Source organism: Falco naumanni, chromosome 4 (genome assembly GCF_017639655.2).
Source record: "Falco naumanni isolate bFalNau1 chromosome 4, bFalNau1.pat, whole genome shotgun sequence".
Taxonomy (NCBI): domain Eukaryota; kingdom Metazoa; phylum Chordata; class Aves; order Falconiformes; family Falconidae; genus Falco; species Falco naumanni.
Window position 1 is genome coordinate 15,630,683 of NC_054057.1, and position 15,473 is coordinate 15,646,155.

The 15,473-nt window shown below is 36.2% G+C and overlaps 1 protein-coding gene across 3 annotated transcripts in view; it reads left to right on the forward strand.

The window, feature by feature from the left end:
* Nucleotides 1-15,473, forward strand: part of ULK4 (unc-51 like kinase 4) — a 246,219-nt gene that overhangs the window by 61,274 nt on the left and 169,472 nt on the right. For all 3 annotated transcript variants that reach the window (XM_040589959.1, XM_040589958.1, XM_040589957.1), the window contains exons 20-21: nucleotides 3,820-3,981; nucleotides 11,514-11,696. In XM_040589959.1, the coding sequence (XP_040445893.1) occupies nucleotides 3,820-3,981; nucleotides 11,514-11,696 (345 nt within the window). The remainder of the gene's footprint in view (nucleotides 1-3,819; nucleotides 3,982-11,513; nucleotides 11,697-15,473) is intronic.

The following is a 15,473-nucleotide window of genomic DNA, read 5'->3' on the forward strand; positions in this document are numbered from 1 at the left end:
TGATCAGAAATTTTAATAATAAAAGATAACTTTAAAAAATAATTACCAGTATTTAATATAAGGCAGTTGTTTTATAATGTATATTCCGAGCCAGAGCAGTTCATTTACAGTGAATTTAGAGGGGAGAGGAGAATTTGGAGGAGAGAATAAAATCATAACAATTTTCTCAAAGAGTATAGGACAGCCTATAGTATAAAAGTGATAGTCTGAATCATATGTATTCTTACTTTTATTTCTTCTTTAGGTATCAGTTTTCTAGTTTCTAGTTTACTGACAGGATTGCCTATAATATAAAAGTAAAGCTTTGAATCATACAGATTACCACCTCAATTTCTTCTTTAGACATCACGTTTTGTTAGGTTACTGACAGAATTGCCTGTGGTTTAATAGTAATGTTCTGAATCATACATGTTATCATTTTAATTTAGATATCAATTCTCTAGTCTACTGACAGAATTTTAAAACGTTTTTCCACAAAAGGGATTTAAAATTTTTATTTCGGTATGTTCCTTCTTCTCTGTGCAGGCTTTATATTGCAAATTGTTACCAAATCAAGATTTAATTCTTGTAATCATGGATGCTTATGATGATAAAACTTTACTTCGTTACATTATGTTTGTAGTTTCTCTTTATTCTGTCTTTTTAGATTAAAGGAATAAGTGTATGGAGATTGATTTAGAATAATGATGGAATACAGTGTAACTTCCTGAATCTTTCAGCTTTTCAAATGTTTATCAGTATTACGCTTTTACTGAAGTGTGTGTCTCTGTACACAGTATAATATAAAAAGATCATAAAGTATGTTGTGTTAACCTTTGAATGAAACTATGCTATTTTTAGGTAGTATGTTGGTTAGCATAGTGACTGTGTATCATCAGTGCCTCCAAAACTTCTAGTGCACTGTTAAGTTCTTAACAATCAATAAAAATATCCAGTAGATTCAGTTATTTTAAAAAATGAAAGTAGATTTCTTCATGATGAAGATTTGTGCACACGCACACACACACATACACACCCAGTTGCAATGAAAGTCTTGATTAAAAGAAGTTCTCTTTTTTTAGTAGTTTACATGTATCTACCCTTTTGGTATTTGCTTTCTCAGGGCTCATTTTCACTAAGCATCAATGACTTTTAACTGGAAACAGATATATATGCAAGTGTTCAACGTAACTGAAAATTAGAAGCTTTAAGTGCATTTTATAAAACCAGTTGAAATCTAAATCCAGTGAAAGTAGATGATGTGCTGCTTCTTGATACAGTTCTATTCATAGATTTAGATTTGATGCAATTCATGATATGGCCAGAGGTTAAGCGCTACATGGAACGGTTTTACTCATATCTTGAAGATTGGTTTCTGTTCACTAACATAGCTTATGTCCTGGTAACATGACAAAATGACTCCTTTAAGTAGAGGCCAAATACTAGTTAAAGTCACTCTTCCCTTCCAGACACCTAATTAGGCAGAAAATGGTACAAGTCTAGTTGCTTAGACAGTGCTCAGGAATAGATCCCGGAGGAGCTGAGATGGACAATCTCAGGGGACAGCAAATGGAATTTCTCTGACAGCCTCATGGAGTTTTGAGAGCACTGTGATGGTATACGACCTTTTTCTAGCCAAAGTAGCAGGACAATCTGGCACAGGGCATAACTCATCAGTAGCTGAAAGGAAATAAAGCACACCTTCAGGACCAAATTTTGTGAAGAAAAGCTGTCATTGTGCCTGGAAATTTGTTAATGTTATAATAACTATTATCTGCTGCATAATGCTTTCATTATGATTTATTAATGGAAGTATAGTGCATTTATTGAGTGTTTCTGCCTGCTTAAGTTAGCAGTGGAGTCCCAGTTGGCATTCCTAGTAGTCACTTCATATATGAGAGATTTAACTTGACTATTAATAATTCAATTATTGATTCAATTTTAAATGCATATAGTCAGTTTGGTAAATCCATATATTTTTACCTTAAATGTAGCAAAATAAAAAAAAGGACTGAAATTCAGAAGTATAATTCACAAAAACTGATTAAAAATTAAAGTTATTTATAAGAGTTTTTTGAGAAAATTAATTTTGGTAAATATATATATGTATTTAGTATAATAAATCAAAATGAAATGATATATTTCAGTAATAAAAGCTAAAATCAGAGAAGCCTAAATCCTCTTTGGTTTCATGGCTGTAAATGAGAAGGAATACCACAGAAACCAGTAGAGTTTTGTAAAAGGCTGTAACTGGTTTAAATGGGAATTGACTTTGTTATTTCTTTTAAGTATTTGAGTAGAGCTGCAGTTCCTTGGGAGAACAGGAAGGATTAGCATGAAAATGATCAATGCAGATTTTTTTTAACAACTTTATACCAGAATTTTGAAATATTTCTACATCAGTGTCTATATTTTAGAATACCCAAGTCACCAGAAAGAAGAGTGGATATTCAATATGTTTTTAATGAAGTATAAGTTCTCCCCTTCTGGAAGGCTTTTGTACTGCTTTCTGAAAGGTTTCATTATCATTGCTCACAGTTGTTGGTAGTTCCAATTGTGAAGATAAATGTCAGAAATCCAAAGGTTAGTAGGATAATGTGGAGATTAGTTTAAGAAAGAAATCAATTAGATATGATGATGAATTATTTGTGAAGCCAGGCTATGAGGTAGACTTGACAAATTAAATTGGTTGTCCCGCTTACATTAAAATTCACTCTTGCTGAACTCAAGAATGCCATTTAAGACATTGTTGAAAGACTCCACTTATTCATAGTTAAAGATTGAGATAAGGTGAAGCAATGCACAGCCAAAAAGCCACCAGCAATGAATCTTCCAGTTCTGTTGAGGCAGACTCTGCTTTTAAGTGAAAGAATAAAAAAAAAACCAAACCAAAAAAAACCACACCCAAAAAAAACCCCACTAAAGAAAGGAGGTGAAGGGGAAAAGAGAGAAGTAGAGGCTCTGCTTTTAATTGGTCTGTGTTAAGTATAGCTTCCATTAGGGTCAGTAAGGGTTTCTTGAGAAAGAACTGCTGTCATGCGTTGTTCATGATGTGCTGATGGCTCGTGACTATTCTTACCTGATGTTTTTTATTTCATGGAGACATTGTAGCATGAATAGTATTATGTAGATGTTAAAGCTACATGTACAGTGGCTTTCCACAAATTTGCAGATGAAATTATTTGATTAGTATTAAAAATATGAAAGATTGAGAATCCCTTACAGAAATTTAGGAGTTGATTGGATCCAGTGTTTTTCCTTAAACTTTTGTCAGGTTTGTCTGCTTCAGAACAGTAAGAGAAGGGAGTTACGGAATAACTTGACTTGCAAGAAGGCTTTTTCTTTATCCCAGGGGATTGTTGGCTCTTCTGAATAAAGAGGGTTTGATGTAATCAGTTTTATTTTTCCTAATGTAACTTTGTCTCATAATCTTGCTATTCAGAGCCAGTTGTGGTGATGAATTTTAATACACATTGATTCTTTCATGCATAAAACACTGATCATGGAACACCTCTAATATAACAAAACCATTTTGGTTTTGAGTGACTGCATTTAATTTGGTGTGATCATTTGGAGCTGAAAGATTTTGTCTTAAATTATACATGTAGTAAATTGTCTTTGCAGTAGAAGACAAAGTGGGGAGAAGTAGAATCCGTGAGGATAAATTGTCACAAGGTGAGGTTTCCAATAAAATGCCTTTGTCAAGTATCAAGTGAAACCAAGAAACCACAGTAAGACAATATACATGGAATAAAACATGGACATAGATAATAGTTTAAAAAGAAATTGGAAACATTAGAAGAACTGCATATGAGTTTTCCTTTCCTCTCCTTCCTATAGGAAGACCGAGTAGTGAACCATTTGGCAGCAAAGATAATTGAAAACGTTTGCACTACTCTCTCTTGCCATGCACAAGGATTTATTACAGGAGAAATTGGACCTGTCTTGTGGTACCTTTTTACACATTCTACAGTAGATTCCTTGAAGATAACCACTGTTTCGGTAAGGAATTTCCTTTTGTGATATAGAAATGTTTTGGCATTTATTTTGAAAAGCATTCTGAATTGAAACTGAAATGTTTTTGAGCATGTTTTCTGTAAGTATTTGTATTTATATTTCAGATTACTTTAAAATATATTTATAATTTTTTTGAAATTGAAAAGTCTTACAGTCCAGAGCTTATGGAAAGTTGCAGAATCGCAGAACCGTCAGGGTTGGAAGGGACCTCGGGAGGTCATATAGCCCAACCCCTTGCTAAAGCAGGTTCACCTAGAGCAGGCTGCACAGAATCACATGCAGGTGGGTTTTGAATGTCTCCAGAGAAGGAGACTCCACAACCTGTCTGGACAGCCTGTTCCTTGTGATTAATTGTTTTCTGGAACATCTGTTTTCTTATGCTGGTGATCATGATTTATGTTTCAAACATTTAATCCTTTGAAGAATCAATTCAATTCTTGCAAACTTGAAATTTCTTTTTTGTTTGATGTTTTACATGACAAGTGTTTATTCTCATCACAGACTTGCTTGGAAGACATATTTGAAATCTTCATGTTACTTACTGTAAAATTGTCAGGGCTGGTCTTTTCCTGAATTTGTAAGTTAATATAGGATGATAACAAGAGAATCAGAGCTATGACATGCAAGCAAAAGGTTTGGAACAAAAAGATTTGTAAGCCAGAAAATATTTAGCAGGGCTGTGAGTTTAACTGTATCTCTTGTTGACAAAACAAAAGCCTTATCCACCAATACAGGTAATATTTTAGAACTGAACAAGTTGACTTACTTTAAATGAAGTGTGATAACTGGATGCTCATTTCCTGAGTAGAGCTCAGGCTCACTAATGAGTTTACTGTTGGCTTCCCAGATGGAAAATGGTAATGTTGCTGCAGCACATCTAGCACTGAGGTAATAAAAGAGTGAGAATTAAAAACACAGCTCAAGTGTGGCTGAAGAGATAAATGGTGGAATAAAATTATAATTTAAAAAAATAGGTATTTATTAAGCATTTACTTCAGTGTGTATTTGTGGCAGAGTCTTGCCTGGGAAATAAACTGCTCTAATACTGGGGAAATATCCTGACCTTTTTGAACAGTAAACTTAATTAGTAAAATACATGTTACAGAAGCCTTTGTTCTGTGGCACCTCCCAGTCTTTGTAAAAACTTAGCCTCAGAACTTTTTATGGATAGAGAGCTGTCAGTCTCTAAAAATGTAAAATATATGTGTAACCTTCATGGAGGGCATTTATTAAGTCTGCTAGGGCATTTATTAAGCCTTCTTTTGAGTCTGGCTAGTAGGCTGCTTTTTCAGAAGAGTTCTTTTTGAGTCTTTAGCCATTTGATCTGTGAATTTTATGCTTACATCATGACTGCATATATGGAAAAAGACAAGATTAGGGTTATGAATTCCCTTACTTATTGAATATTTTAAAAAGTCTGCTCAGTCCTCTCTTCTCCTACTGCTTTTGCCATAACAGATGTTTTGTATCTTGTGCTTTCAGTTCTTGCCAATCATTAGACTGGTGTTGTGGTTTAGCCCCAGCGAACTGCTAAGTGCCACACAGCTGCTTGCTCACTCCTCCCACATGGGTATGAGGGAGAGAATTAGAAGAGTAAAAATTCACAGGTTTGAGACAGACAGTTTAATAGGTAAAGCAGAAGCCGTGCATGCAAGCAAAGCAAAACAAGGAATTCATTCACCACTTCCCATCAGCAGGCAGGTGTTCAGCCATCTCCAAAGCAGGGCTCCGTCATGCATAATGGTCACCTGGGAAGACAAATGCCACAACTCCAAACATCCTCCCCTTCCTTCTTCCCCCAGCTTTATCTTGCTGTCATATGGTATGGAATATCCCTTTGGCTAGTTTGGCCAGCTGTCCTAGCTCTGTCCCCTCCCAGTTTCTTGTGCCCTCCAGCCCTCTTGCTAGCAGGGCCTAAGAAACTGAGAAGTCCTTAGTATAAATGTTAGCAACAACTAAAAACATCAGTATGTTATCAACATTATTCTCACACCAAATCCAAAACACAACACTGTACCAGCTATTAAGAAAAAATTAGCTCTGTTCCAGCTGAAACCAGGAGAACCGGGCAGTTGTTGTTTGCTGCTAGATGATAGATCTTTATTTTTGTATCTTTCAACTTGTCCTGAAGTTTTCCTCCTGTTTGTCTGCTATCCACTTGGAGAGCTTTGCTTTGATGTCTACCATACTCTTGCTTCCTACACCAGACTTCTGAGCTGCTCCATTTGTAGGGGCCGGCTGGACAGTTAATGCCCGTTTTGTGTGCCACAGTGAGCAGCATATCCCAGAGGAAGTCTGAACTACATTCAGACATTGAGCAAAGAGAGATCACCAGAGGAAACGTCAGTGGGATATTTTTTTTAAATCCTCTTGAAAAGTCAATTTCTTCTTGGACAATATAGTATGCTTGAGTAAGGCAAGAGCTTTTTTTTTCTCTGCTCAGTAAGATACGAAAGTTAGACTTTTGATTCTTATGAATGCACTTGTCAGTGCAGACTCACTATAGCTTTTTGTAGCAGAAGGCTCACAGGTTGGTATCATCAGTGCCACATGTTTTACACAGTTTGTCCTTAGATGAGGTTTCTTGTGACTGTAAGAAGAGAGGGTTGTTGTTTGTCCCTCTGTATCCTCACCCTCTTTTGAGATCCCAGATCATTTGATCTCACCAAAGCTGTAAGGTTGAGGTGAACAACTGAGAAATCTTTTCTTTTTCATAGTATTTATGAGATGGGTAGCTAGCATCTCTTAAGCACTACTGGAGTTGCCTTTTTTTCCATAGTATCTGATGAGAAGAAAATCTTTATGCATCTTGTCTGCAAGGTAGGAAAAAGATGTTTAAGAGGAAGCTAAAACCTGAAGAGCTTGTTGTAGCCTGGTTTACATTTTTTTTTCTTTCTTCCTTTTTATATCCATGGACAGCTACCAGGACTTACTAGTCAATGAGGCTTTTCTAATTGCCCAGTTCAGTCAAACAGTGTTGGCATTTGTGTGGCCTTCTCTAAAGGAGATTGAAAGTATCACAGATCTTGAGTTCCTCAGTTCCTTCACCTCTTGTTGCTGCAGGTGTCATAGAGCAACCTGATCTCTGTGGGCTTCTTGCTCATCCAGGGACATTAAATGTAATTATTTAAATGGTAAATTAAATTAATTAAATGGTAACCATATTAATACTGTTGTTCAAAACTGATTCATCTGGCACTCCTGGGCTGGCACTTATAAGGCTTGCAATGATACTAGTTTTGCCAAGCTCTTCCTTCCTGATTTTTTTTTCCCTTCCCTTTATAATGCAATTCAGAGACATTAGTTGTTAAAGCTTAGCAGTCCTCAAGAACACTCTAGAAGCCCTCTTACAGATGACATGTTTAGGACAAAGCAGTGTGTTTTAGGAGATCACGATAGCTGCAATTACCAGAGTTCCCTAGAGAAACTCAGCTGATTTGTGGGACATCCTTTCAACAGCAGTTGTCAATCTTCAGTAAGAAATGCCTTTTTATCATTCTATTAACTTTTTGTCCTCAAAGTTCCTTAGCAGTGCATGCTTTAATGTTGAGGCCAGCATTTTGAAGAGATGACCAAGTTTGTGTGTGCACACCGAGTTCTGCTGAGGCAAAACATTCTTCAACATCTTGTGCAAATCTGCAGTATAAATGTACTTATGGACAATATAAGAAAAAAAAAACCTATTCCCAACTAACATTTTTTTCCTGTGAAGGCAGTAGGCTTACTGGAGATCATACCTTTTCTTTAGGTAGTTACTGAGGTTTTAGTTATGCTGGAGAGTAGGGCTTGCTCCAGACTGATATATTGGAGAGCTCTGAGGGAAAGCAGCAGTAGAGGGGAACTGCAAGAGTAAGACTTTCACTCTTCTACATCCTTGGTCCAGCTCCTGTGTTTCTTGTTTTTCTGGTCTTCATGGAAATTATTGCTATCCATGTAGCGAGTTCCATCTCTTTCTTCCAGACAGATAGTTTCACACAAGTATGTTTGGGTCTAAATGTGTTCTTGGTTTTTCCCCTGCACTGTTTTGGGGATTGTGTCGTTTGTCAAAAGTCTGAGGTTGAATTGTTTTATACTGCATATGAAGTGAATTGGACAAGGAAGCTTCTGAAGTAGGATACACTAAGGTGGTACTTTAGTCCTGTTGCTCCTTTGTAGTGAAACACTAAAGTATCAGGAGGGTGAACTTATTTGTTGGATTTATTACTCAATGTCTGATATAAATCATGGTTATGTATAAATACTGCTGGGGTATTTGGGTATATAATCTTAATTTTAGAAAAAAATTATCAATGAACATTGAAATCTAGCACAGGCAGATCTTTTACCAACTGAAGTTCAGAGAGATTTCAGTGGCATACTAATTTTTAAAGGAAAATACTAACATATTCTCCAGCTATATTGTACAATTTCTACATTCATGAAATTGTTGCTATAGGTATGTAGGCATTTTTATTCTGCATGACCACATATATTGAGATCATCAGTGTCCTATTGTATGTTATTATGCAGACATTTCTGCTTTGTTTGAATGTATCCTGAAGAATTTATTCTTGACTGACATCTATATTAACATGTAAAAATATATTTCTGTTCAGAAATACATGTGTCATGTCTTTACCTAGAGCTAGAAGTCTGTCTGCAAAGTATATTAGCAGTAAGGCACTATGGAATTTTACTTATGGTTATTTCAATCAATAATAAAAATACATCAAGATGATTCTCTATCTTCATTCTCTGGAGTCACAAAATGACACTTTACCTTGTCCTGTCTGTCAGAGGTGGCAAATGGGGACTGTGTCTCAGTATTTGTGCTCACTTTGGAGTCCAACATGCCTCAGGTAAATATCACAAATTTTGCCTGCAGGAAAGCTGTATCTTTTTATCATTTTGCTAGACTCAGAGAAAAAGTAATTCTGTAAGATGTCAAAGTGACATTCTGACAAGCTCAGCAGCAAGAAGAGTATTTTCTTTCTAGTATACTGAACATGTTAATTTTTTTTAAAAATAATTCTTGATTTTGTTTTTAAGAGATGTCTTTTTCTGCTGGGTAGGAGTAACAAGGCATAAGCCACTTAAGTGGAAACTAATTTGGGAAAGCTCACCACAATCTTTTGGGGGTATGTTTTTGTTTTATTTTGTGTTTTTTATATATTTTATTTTTAAAATAATTGGTGCTGAATAGTTACTTTCAGAGATTTGGATATTGCAGATACATTAAAGCGTTCATTCTCAGACTTGAGAGAGTCATGTTGTCCAGCCAACATACGGCATGTAAGACCGGACAGCAACAGATAGGGCATAGATGATCATAGAATTGTAGATTATCTCACGCTGGAAGGGACTGATAAGGATCATGATACTAGGGTTGGAGCTGCTGGGAGAAAAGGTGCTGGTTAAGGCTGCGCAGAAAGCAAGGACAGAGAAGCCAATTCCAGGAGAATCTCCTGGAATTCCAGGATCACTCTCATGGTGATGATAATTTCCTGTTCCAATAATGCTGCTGAGAGATAATGGTGTGAGCTCTAGTCTTACCTCTTCTCATCGTTGATTCTCAGTTCTTGCTCCACCACGTTTTGACTTACCTCCATCTGTTCTCTCCAGATACTGGATCTACTGAAGTGATTTAGGATATTTAGTCTTCTATCCTCCATTAAACTCCATCATCTGCTTTTCTGCTGAAGTGTTGGTTTCCCTCATACGGCAGAGCACCCTGTGACATACCAGCTAATGGGAGTTTAAAGCTTCTCCCCTTGGCGGTTGGTGAGCTGGAGCATTCCTGCGGTCTCCAAAGCTGCCATATGATCCCAGAAGACAGCCATGTCTTTCCTGTCAGATTTGCCTGAAGGTCATCTGATGGCCTGTGGCTATGGTCACCCTTGTTTGACAAGGTCTGTAGCAGAGAGCTAAGGCATTGGCAAGTCTGCATACACCCCATTAGCACACCAGGTTCCATGTTGCTTTGACACAGTCTGTCCCTAGGTCCCAGCAGTTCACTATTAATACGACCCTCGAGGATAAGCTTAGTGAATGCGCATACCTCCTGCCCACTCCTGTTGAGTACTGCCCACTCATGTTGAGGGCTAGAGGTGAGGGGCTGGATTGCATCCTTGGGGAAATAGAGCATGCTGTACTAAGAAACTGAGATTGATAGTCTATGTTTTAAAAGTGGGGGTGGGGGGAAAGTGGAAAAATAAAAGGCTGCAATCGATCTGGTTCCTGGACCAGAAAGTACATGGAAGAACAAGATCAGAGTAGATGAACGGCATCAATAAAATATCTGTTTAAAAATAATAAGTTATTGATTTGTTGTCTTATATGCCTTTTTATTTTTTTAGCATGTTTTGAGTGATGTTTCTGAGGGCACTGGTGAGCTGGGTAGTTTCTGAGGTTCTTACATGGGAAACTTCTCTGAGGATAGTATTCTGTGGGTGTAATTGACTATAGTTTCTCTTAAATGCGACCTCGCTATTGAATGCATACCAAGTAAGTAGCAATTTCTAAATATAGCTGGTGTGAATAGAACAAAGCAGTAGTAATATTGCCTACTTTACACAGAACAAAAGTCGCCTTCAAAGTTTTTCTCTAAAACCAATTCCTATTTTCACGTGAATCAAATAATTGACGTAAACTGCTTTCGTATCGTAACACTACATTCAGGCCAAAGAAAATGAATTTTTAAATGTCTGAAGAGTCTTATTTTCTTTATCTGGAGAGAACAAAAGCAGTTACAGTATCTTGAAGGTTGCATTTCCAGAGGTACCAAAAGGAAAAGCTATGCTGACTTGGAGATGAATCCACCCTTGAGGTTGTTTGGTAATGTTTGTTATGAAACCGCCAACACTGAACACATTTGTGGTCACTTCACTAGAGCGCAGTCAGCATCTGCATTTTCTGTTACAACTGTATTAATCACGGATATTTCTAAATCAACCATTTGGAGAATAATTTGCATGTTTACTACAGTAAACACAGTTCCTTAACAAGTATCTACATCTAAAGTATTATCTTGATCTAAAGATAGTCTTCAGATAGTGATCTACTATATATCAGATTATAGTCCATAAGCAGAAATAGTGGGGAAAGATGCCCATCTCTATGGGGGACAAGAATTTCTGTGCTGTGTGCCACCTCTATTTTCTGCTGCCTGTGGTCTTTTCTAATACAGTGTTACCTGATGCTGCCTCCATCCTGTGCTTGACAAAAGACTCTGTCATGGACTATGCTGCTCCATTGTTATTGTTCTCTAGAGGGAAAGAGTAATATGACTTGGTGTACCAAACATTTCAATTTCAGCTGCATGGAGTGTATAGCAACATATTTAGAATAATTCCAGGTCTAAAAATAAAGTAGCCTTTCCTCCTAATAGTTGTTTTATGAATTAAACTATGAATTTTTTATATTCCTAAACTCTTGGAAAAGTCATCACCTGTTTTTATTCCTATTGTTTTTCCTGAGATGATAATTCTGTTAAATAATGATGGTTTGGTGTGTTTTGTTTTTTTTTTTCACTTTTGTAGGCTTTGTGCAGAATTACTCGTTACTCACCTAATGCTTTCCAGAGTGTTATTGAAAAAGTGGGATTAACAGCTGTACTGAATTCCTTGGCAAATGGAATATGCAAAATTCAGCAGTACATGCTAACCATGTTTTCAGCAATGTTGTCATGTGGGATTCATCTACAGAGACTGATTCAAGAAAAGGTTTGATTTCAGATTAGTATTATTCATTGGCGTTGAATTTCACTAATGGAAAGTTAAAGTTGGCTCTGGTAGTGTTTTTGTGTTTTCAAAATAACTCAATGATAAGTATCTGAAAAGCAGGAAATGAGGAATGTGTTTATGTTGGTTTTATTTGCTTAAAATCTAAATAACAAGGTGTGTAGTTTTTCTTCCTTTCTCCCAGATCTTCAAGAGATGGTACTAATGGGTATATAAATTGCTGCTGCAGCTAGAATTCAATCAATTCAGAAGTTTTTCTTTCTTTCTCCCAGATCTTCAAGAGATGGTACTAATTGGTATATAAATTGCTGCTGCAGCTAGAATTCAATCAATTCGCAAAACTCTAGCCTGACTATAACTGATAATGGCCCTAAGGAAAAACAATAAGGAATGCATGAGGACAGCTATTTGACATAACTGTCTTAGACATTTAAAAGAGAAAATAATGAGTGTCCTGATTGGATCTAAAGCTGTACTTTTTGCTCTCCTTAAAGGACCTTAGGCCAATTTGTAAGTGAAATGTCTTGCAGAAATTAGCATTTTAATAACTTCTGGTTTTATTTTTAGTGTCATTGAATAAAACTACTGGTTCTGATTTATGTCTAATATAATTTTAGGAAGAGGTGATGAAGAGCTTTCTATTTTGATTACCAAATTATTACATGCTTAGAGAAATGGTGTTTATTTTTTTGGCAGTAAGTCTGCACAATTCATAAATGAAAGTAATCCCTCTCTGCTTAGAAAGGATAAAAATCACAAGGAAAATGGGAACTCTAGCTTATGTTTTCATCAGATACTCTCTTGTAATGTATGTTGTAACCTGACAGTCATCTTGACTGTAACAATCTGTTTAGGCTTTAGTTGGGAGAGATCAATTTGGTTTCTCTACACATTGTTTTTAGAACAATGTTTAAATTAAAAAGTAATCCACTGTTTTCCACCCATCACTTCTTGCAGCCTGAAATCACTCATTCTCTTACTAAAAGTTGTTTCTGTGCCTTGTCAGAATTGCCAGTGTGTTTTTGTAAATGTTTGTCAGCTGTTCTTAAGCTTTCCAGAGATTCCACTACTACAGCACTAACAGGTGGCAAATTGCCCCATAATGTCACAGTTTCTGATAGCGCACATTACTGTCAGTTGGTGGCGTAATCAGAGAAGTATATTCAAAAAATGCTCATTTGAATATTCAGTGAAAGGATGCAATGTGTAACAAGCATATGGCTACAGCATGATGTTTTCTGTGAAGTTTGTACAAGATTTATATGGTTAAAAGGACTCTTTCTGATACTGAAATTCTCCTACTTATAGGAAAACAGGAAGTATTTTGTTGGCATGCAGTATGGGAACAGCTGACACTTTGTGGGTTTAAAATTGCTTTGTAATCATTAATGAATTGTCATAGGTGTTTTTTGAGCAAGTGTTGCAATTTTGCAATTAGAACATGTAGACATTCTTTTGTCTAATAATACAAGTGTGAATAGTACCCAAAGCTGTAACTGAAAAAACATTGTACTTTAAAAATTGGTAGAGGGTCTAGTTTTACTGCATGTGCCCAGATGTGGTAACTGTATCTGCCTTACAGCTCAGATAAATCTGTATCTCATAGAATGTCTATTTTGCTCAAATCAGATAGCAGGATTTTAGAAGAAAAACTAGATTTCCATTTTTCTTGAACAGGATCTAAAACCAGAATCCTGCTCCTGAATTGAACTGCCAGGTACTATCATGTTAGCTGGAGTAATAACATTGTATTGCTGAAAAGTGAATTTAATAATCTATACATTTTTCAATAGTCCATGAGCATGACACAGAAGTGCACCTTAATGAGAGAAGGGAAAAGAATAAACAAGTGGGTAGTGTTGGCCTACAAAGTGTTTTGCTTTCTGTAGTACTCTTGTATAGAGCAGCCTAGGAGGCAGAACCTCAGTGTTACACAGAAGGTAGTGATAAAGTTGTGACTAACTTTTTAATACAGCTGCAAACCAACGTATTAAAAGACGCTTAAAGATATCAATTCCAGGTGGAGATCGTTTAGCTTTGTATACATTATCTGGAATCTCTCTTAGCTTACAGACTTAAGGCTGCCCTTGTTTTCTGCTCCCTTCAAGAACAGTGATAAAACCAGTTATGAAATAGAAGCCAGAAGACGAAGAAGTGCAATTCTGTGGTCAGCTATGCTAGTGTAAATCTTCAGAGAACTACAGTAGCTAAAAGGGACTGTGTTTGTCCCTCTCTTGACACAGAGCCTTTCTGTTTCAGTTTCTTGGAAACAAAAAAAGCCAAAAAAAAGAACTAAAAATCAAAAATCTTTGGTGGACTATAGCAGTAGACCAAAAAATAATAAATTGCCAATTACTTTCATCTAGCTGTCAAGATTTACCTTTGAATGAGTAAAAACCAGTCACATAACTTTTTGAATGTGGTTAGGTTCTTCAGAGGTCAGATAATGGGATGGGGTATTTTTTGTTTGTTTTTTCTGAAGTACTGGTAAGTAAAATTCTTCAGATAGTTACAGCAATACGTTGTCACAATGGCATCGTTTCTTTATTTCCCTACACCATTGGCCATAGTGTCTTTTTATCTTGGTCCTGTCCAATTATGACGCTGAAAAAAAGCATTATACATGTGTTATAAACATTGTCCTCATATTTCAGTTAGTTTTTTCAGTTCTGTGTCTTTTACCTGATTGTGGACAAAGACCTACCTTTGGTGTTGATGGTTTCATCAATATCAGTATGAATTAATAAAAATATATAAATACCTTTAACAAAATCTTTGTAACTCTTACAATATGAAGGCATTTGCAATGTGTAGAGAGTTTGAAAATATGCAACAATATAACAAATGCTCACTATCACAACTTCAGTTCTTGCATAGTGAAATCGTGGTCTGACTGTTTTCCCCTTGTGTAGCCAATTCAAAAACATCATTGCTTTTTGTGATTTGTTTTAAACTTGCTTTGCAGTATTACTAAGTGTCCAATATAAAATAATGATCTTGTTGGAATCGACAGTGCATTCACTCGCAATGAAAAGAGTGTCCTTACCCTGCAGAGTCTCCATGGATACATCAAACAGTTGCAGGAGAAGAAAGAACAATGTAACAGTGAAATTATTAATAATTAATGTATCAGATGGTATTTCAGCCATTTTTAGCTTTTCTGATCTATTGAGTCCTGCAGGTCAGCAAAGATGTGCTTCAGATTTTCTTTGGATAAACTTTTGCTGTTTTGCAGTTCTCAAACCTGCCAGGAAAGCAAATCCAAAATGTCACATCTATTTCTTAAGCTAGATTATTAGAACATTCCCGGATGCACCTAATGTAACTGATTTTGACAGCTTTGTCATACCCCATGGTAACCCCCACATGTAGCACTGAAATATTCTTGCTTTCGAGACCATGAGGACTAAAAATAGTCAGATGTGTTTTGGTTTGTAGTTGCAAGTGTCTTTGTGATGGTGTTCCTGTACTTACTCTATTGAATCCATTTATGTTAGCAGGCAGTGTTGCATTATATAATACTCTTTCACCAACTCTGAGGCTTTACAGGGTTTCTTAATGTAAAAACTTCTTTTGGTTGTTCTGTAGTTCCATTTAAAAAAAACAACAAACACCAAACCCCCCATAAACCCCCACTTTATTAAAATGTCAACCTTTGCTTTTAGTAGATTATAATTTAAGAACTTTACTGCTGCAGGTTCATACTGGAGAAGCTACAAGTCATGCTCCATGAATTGTTAAAGTGTTTAAAGCAGTAAA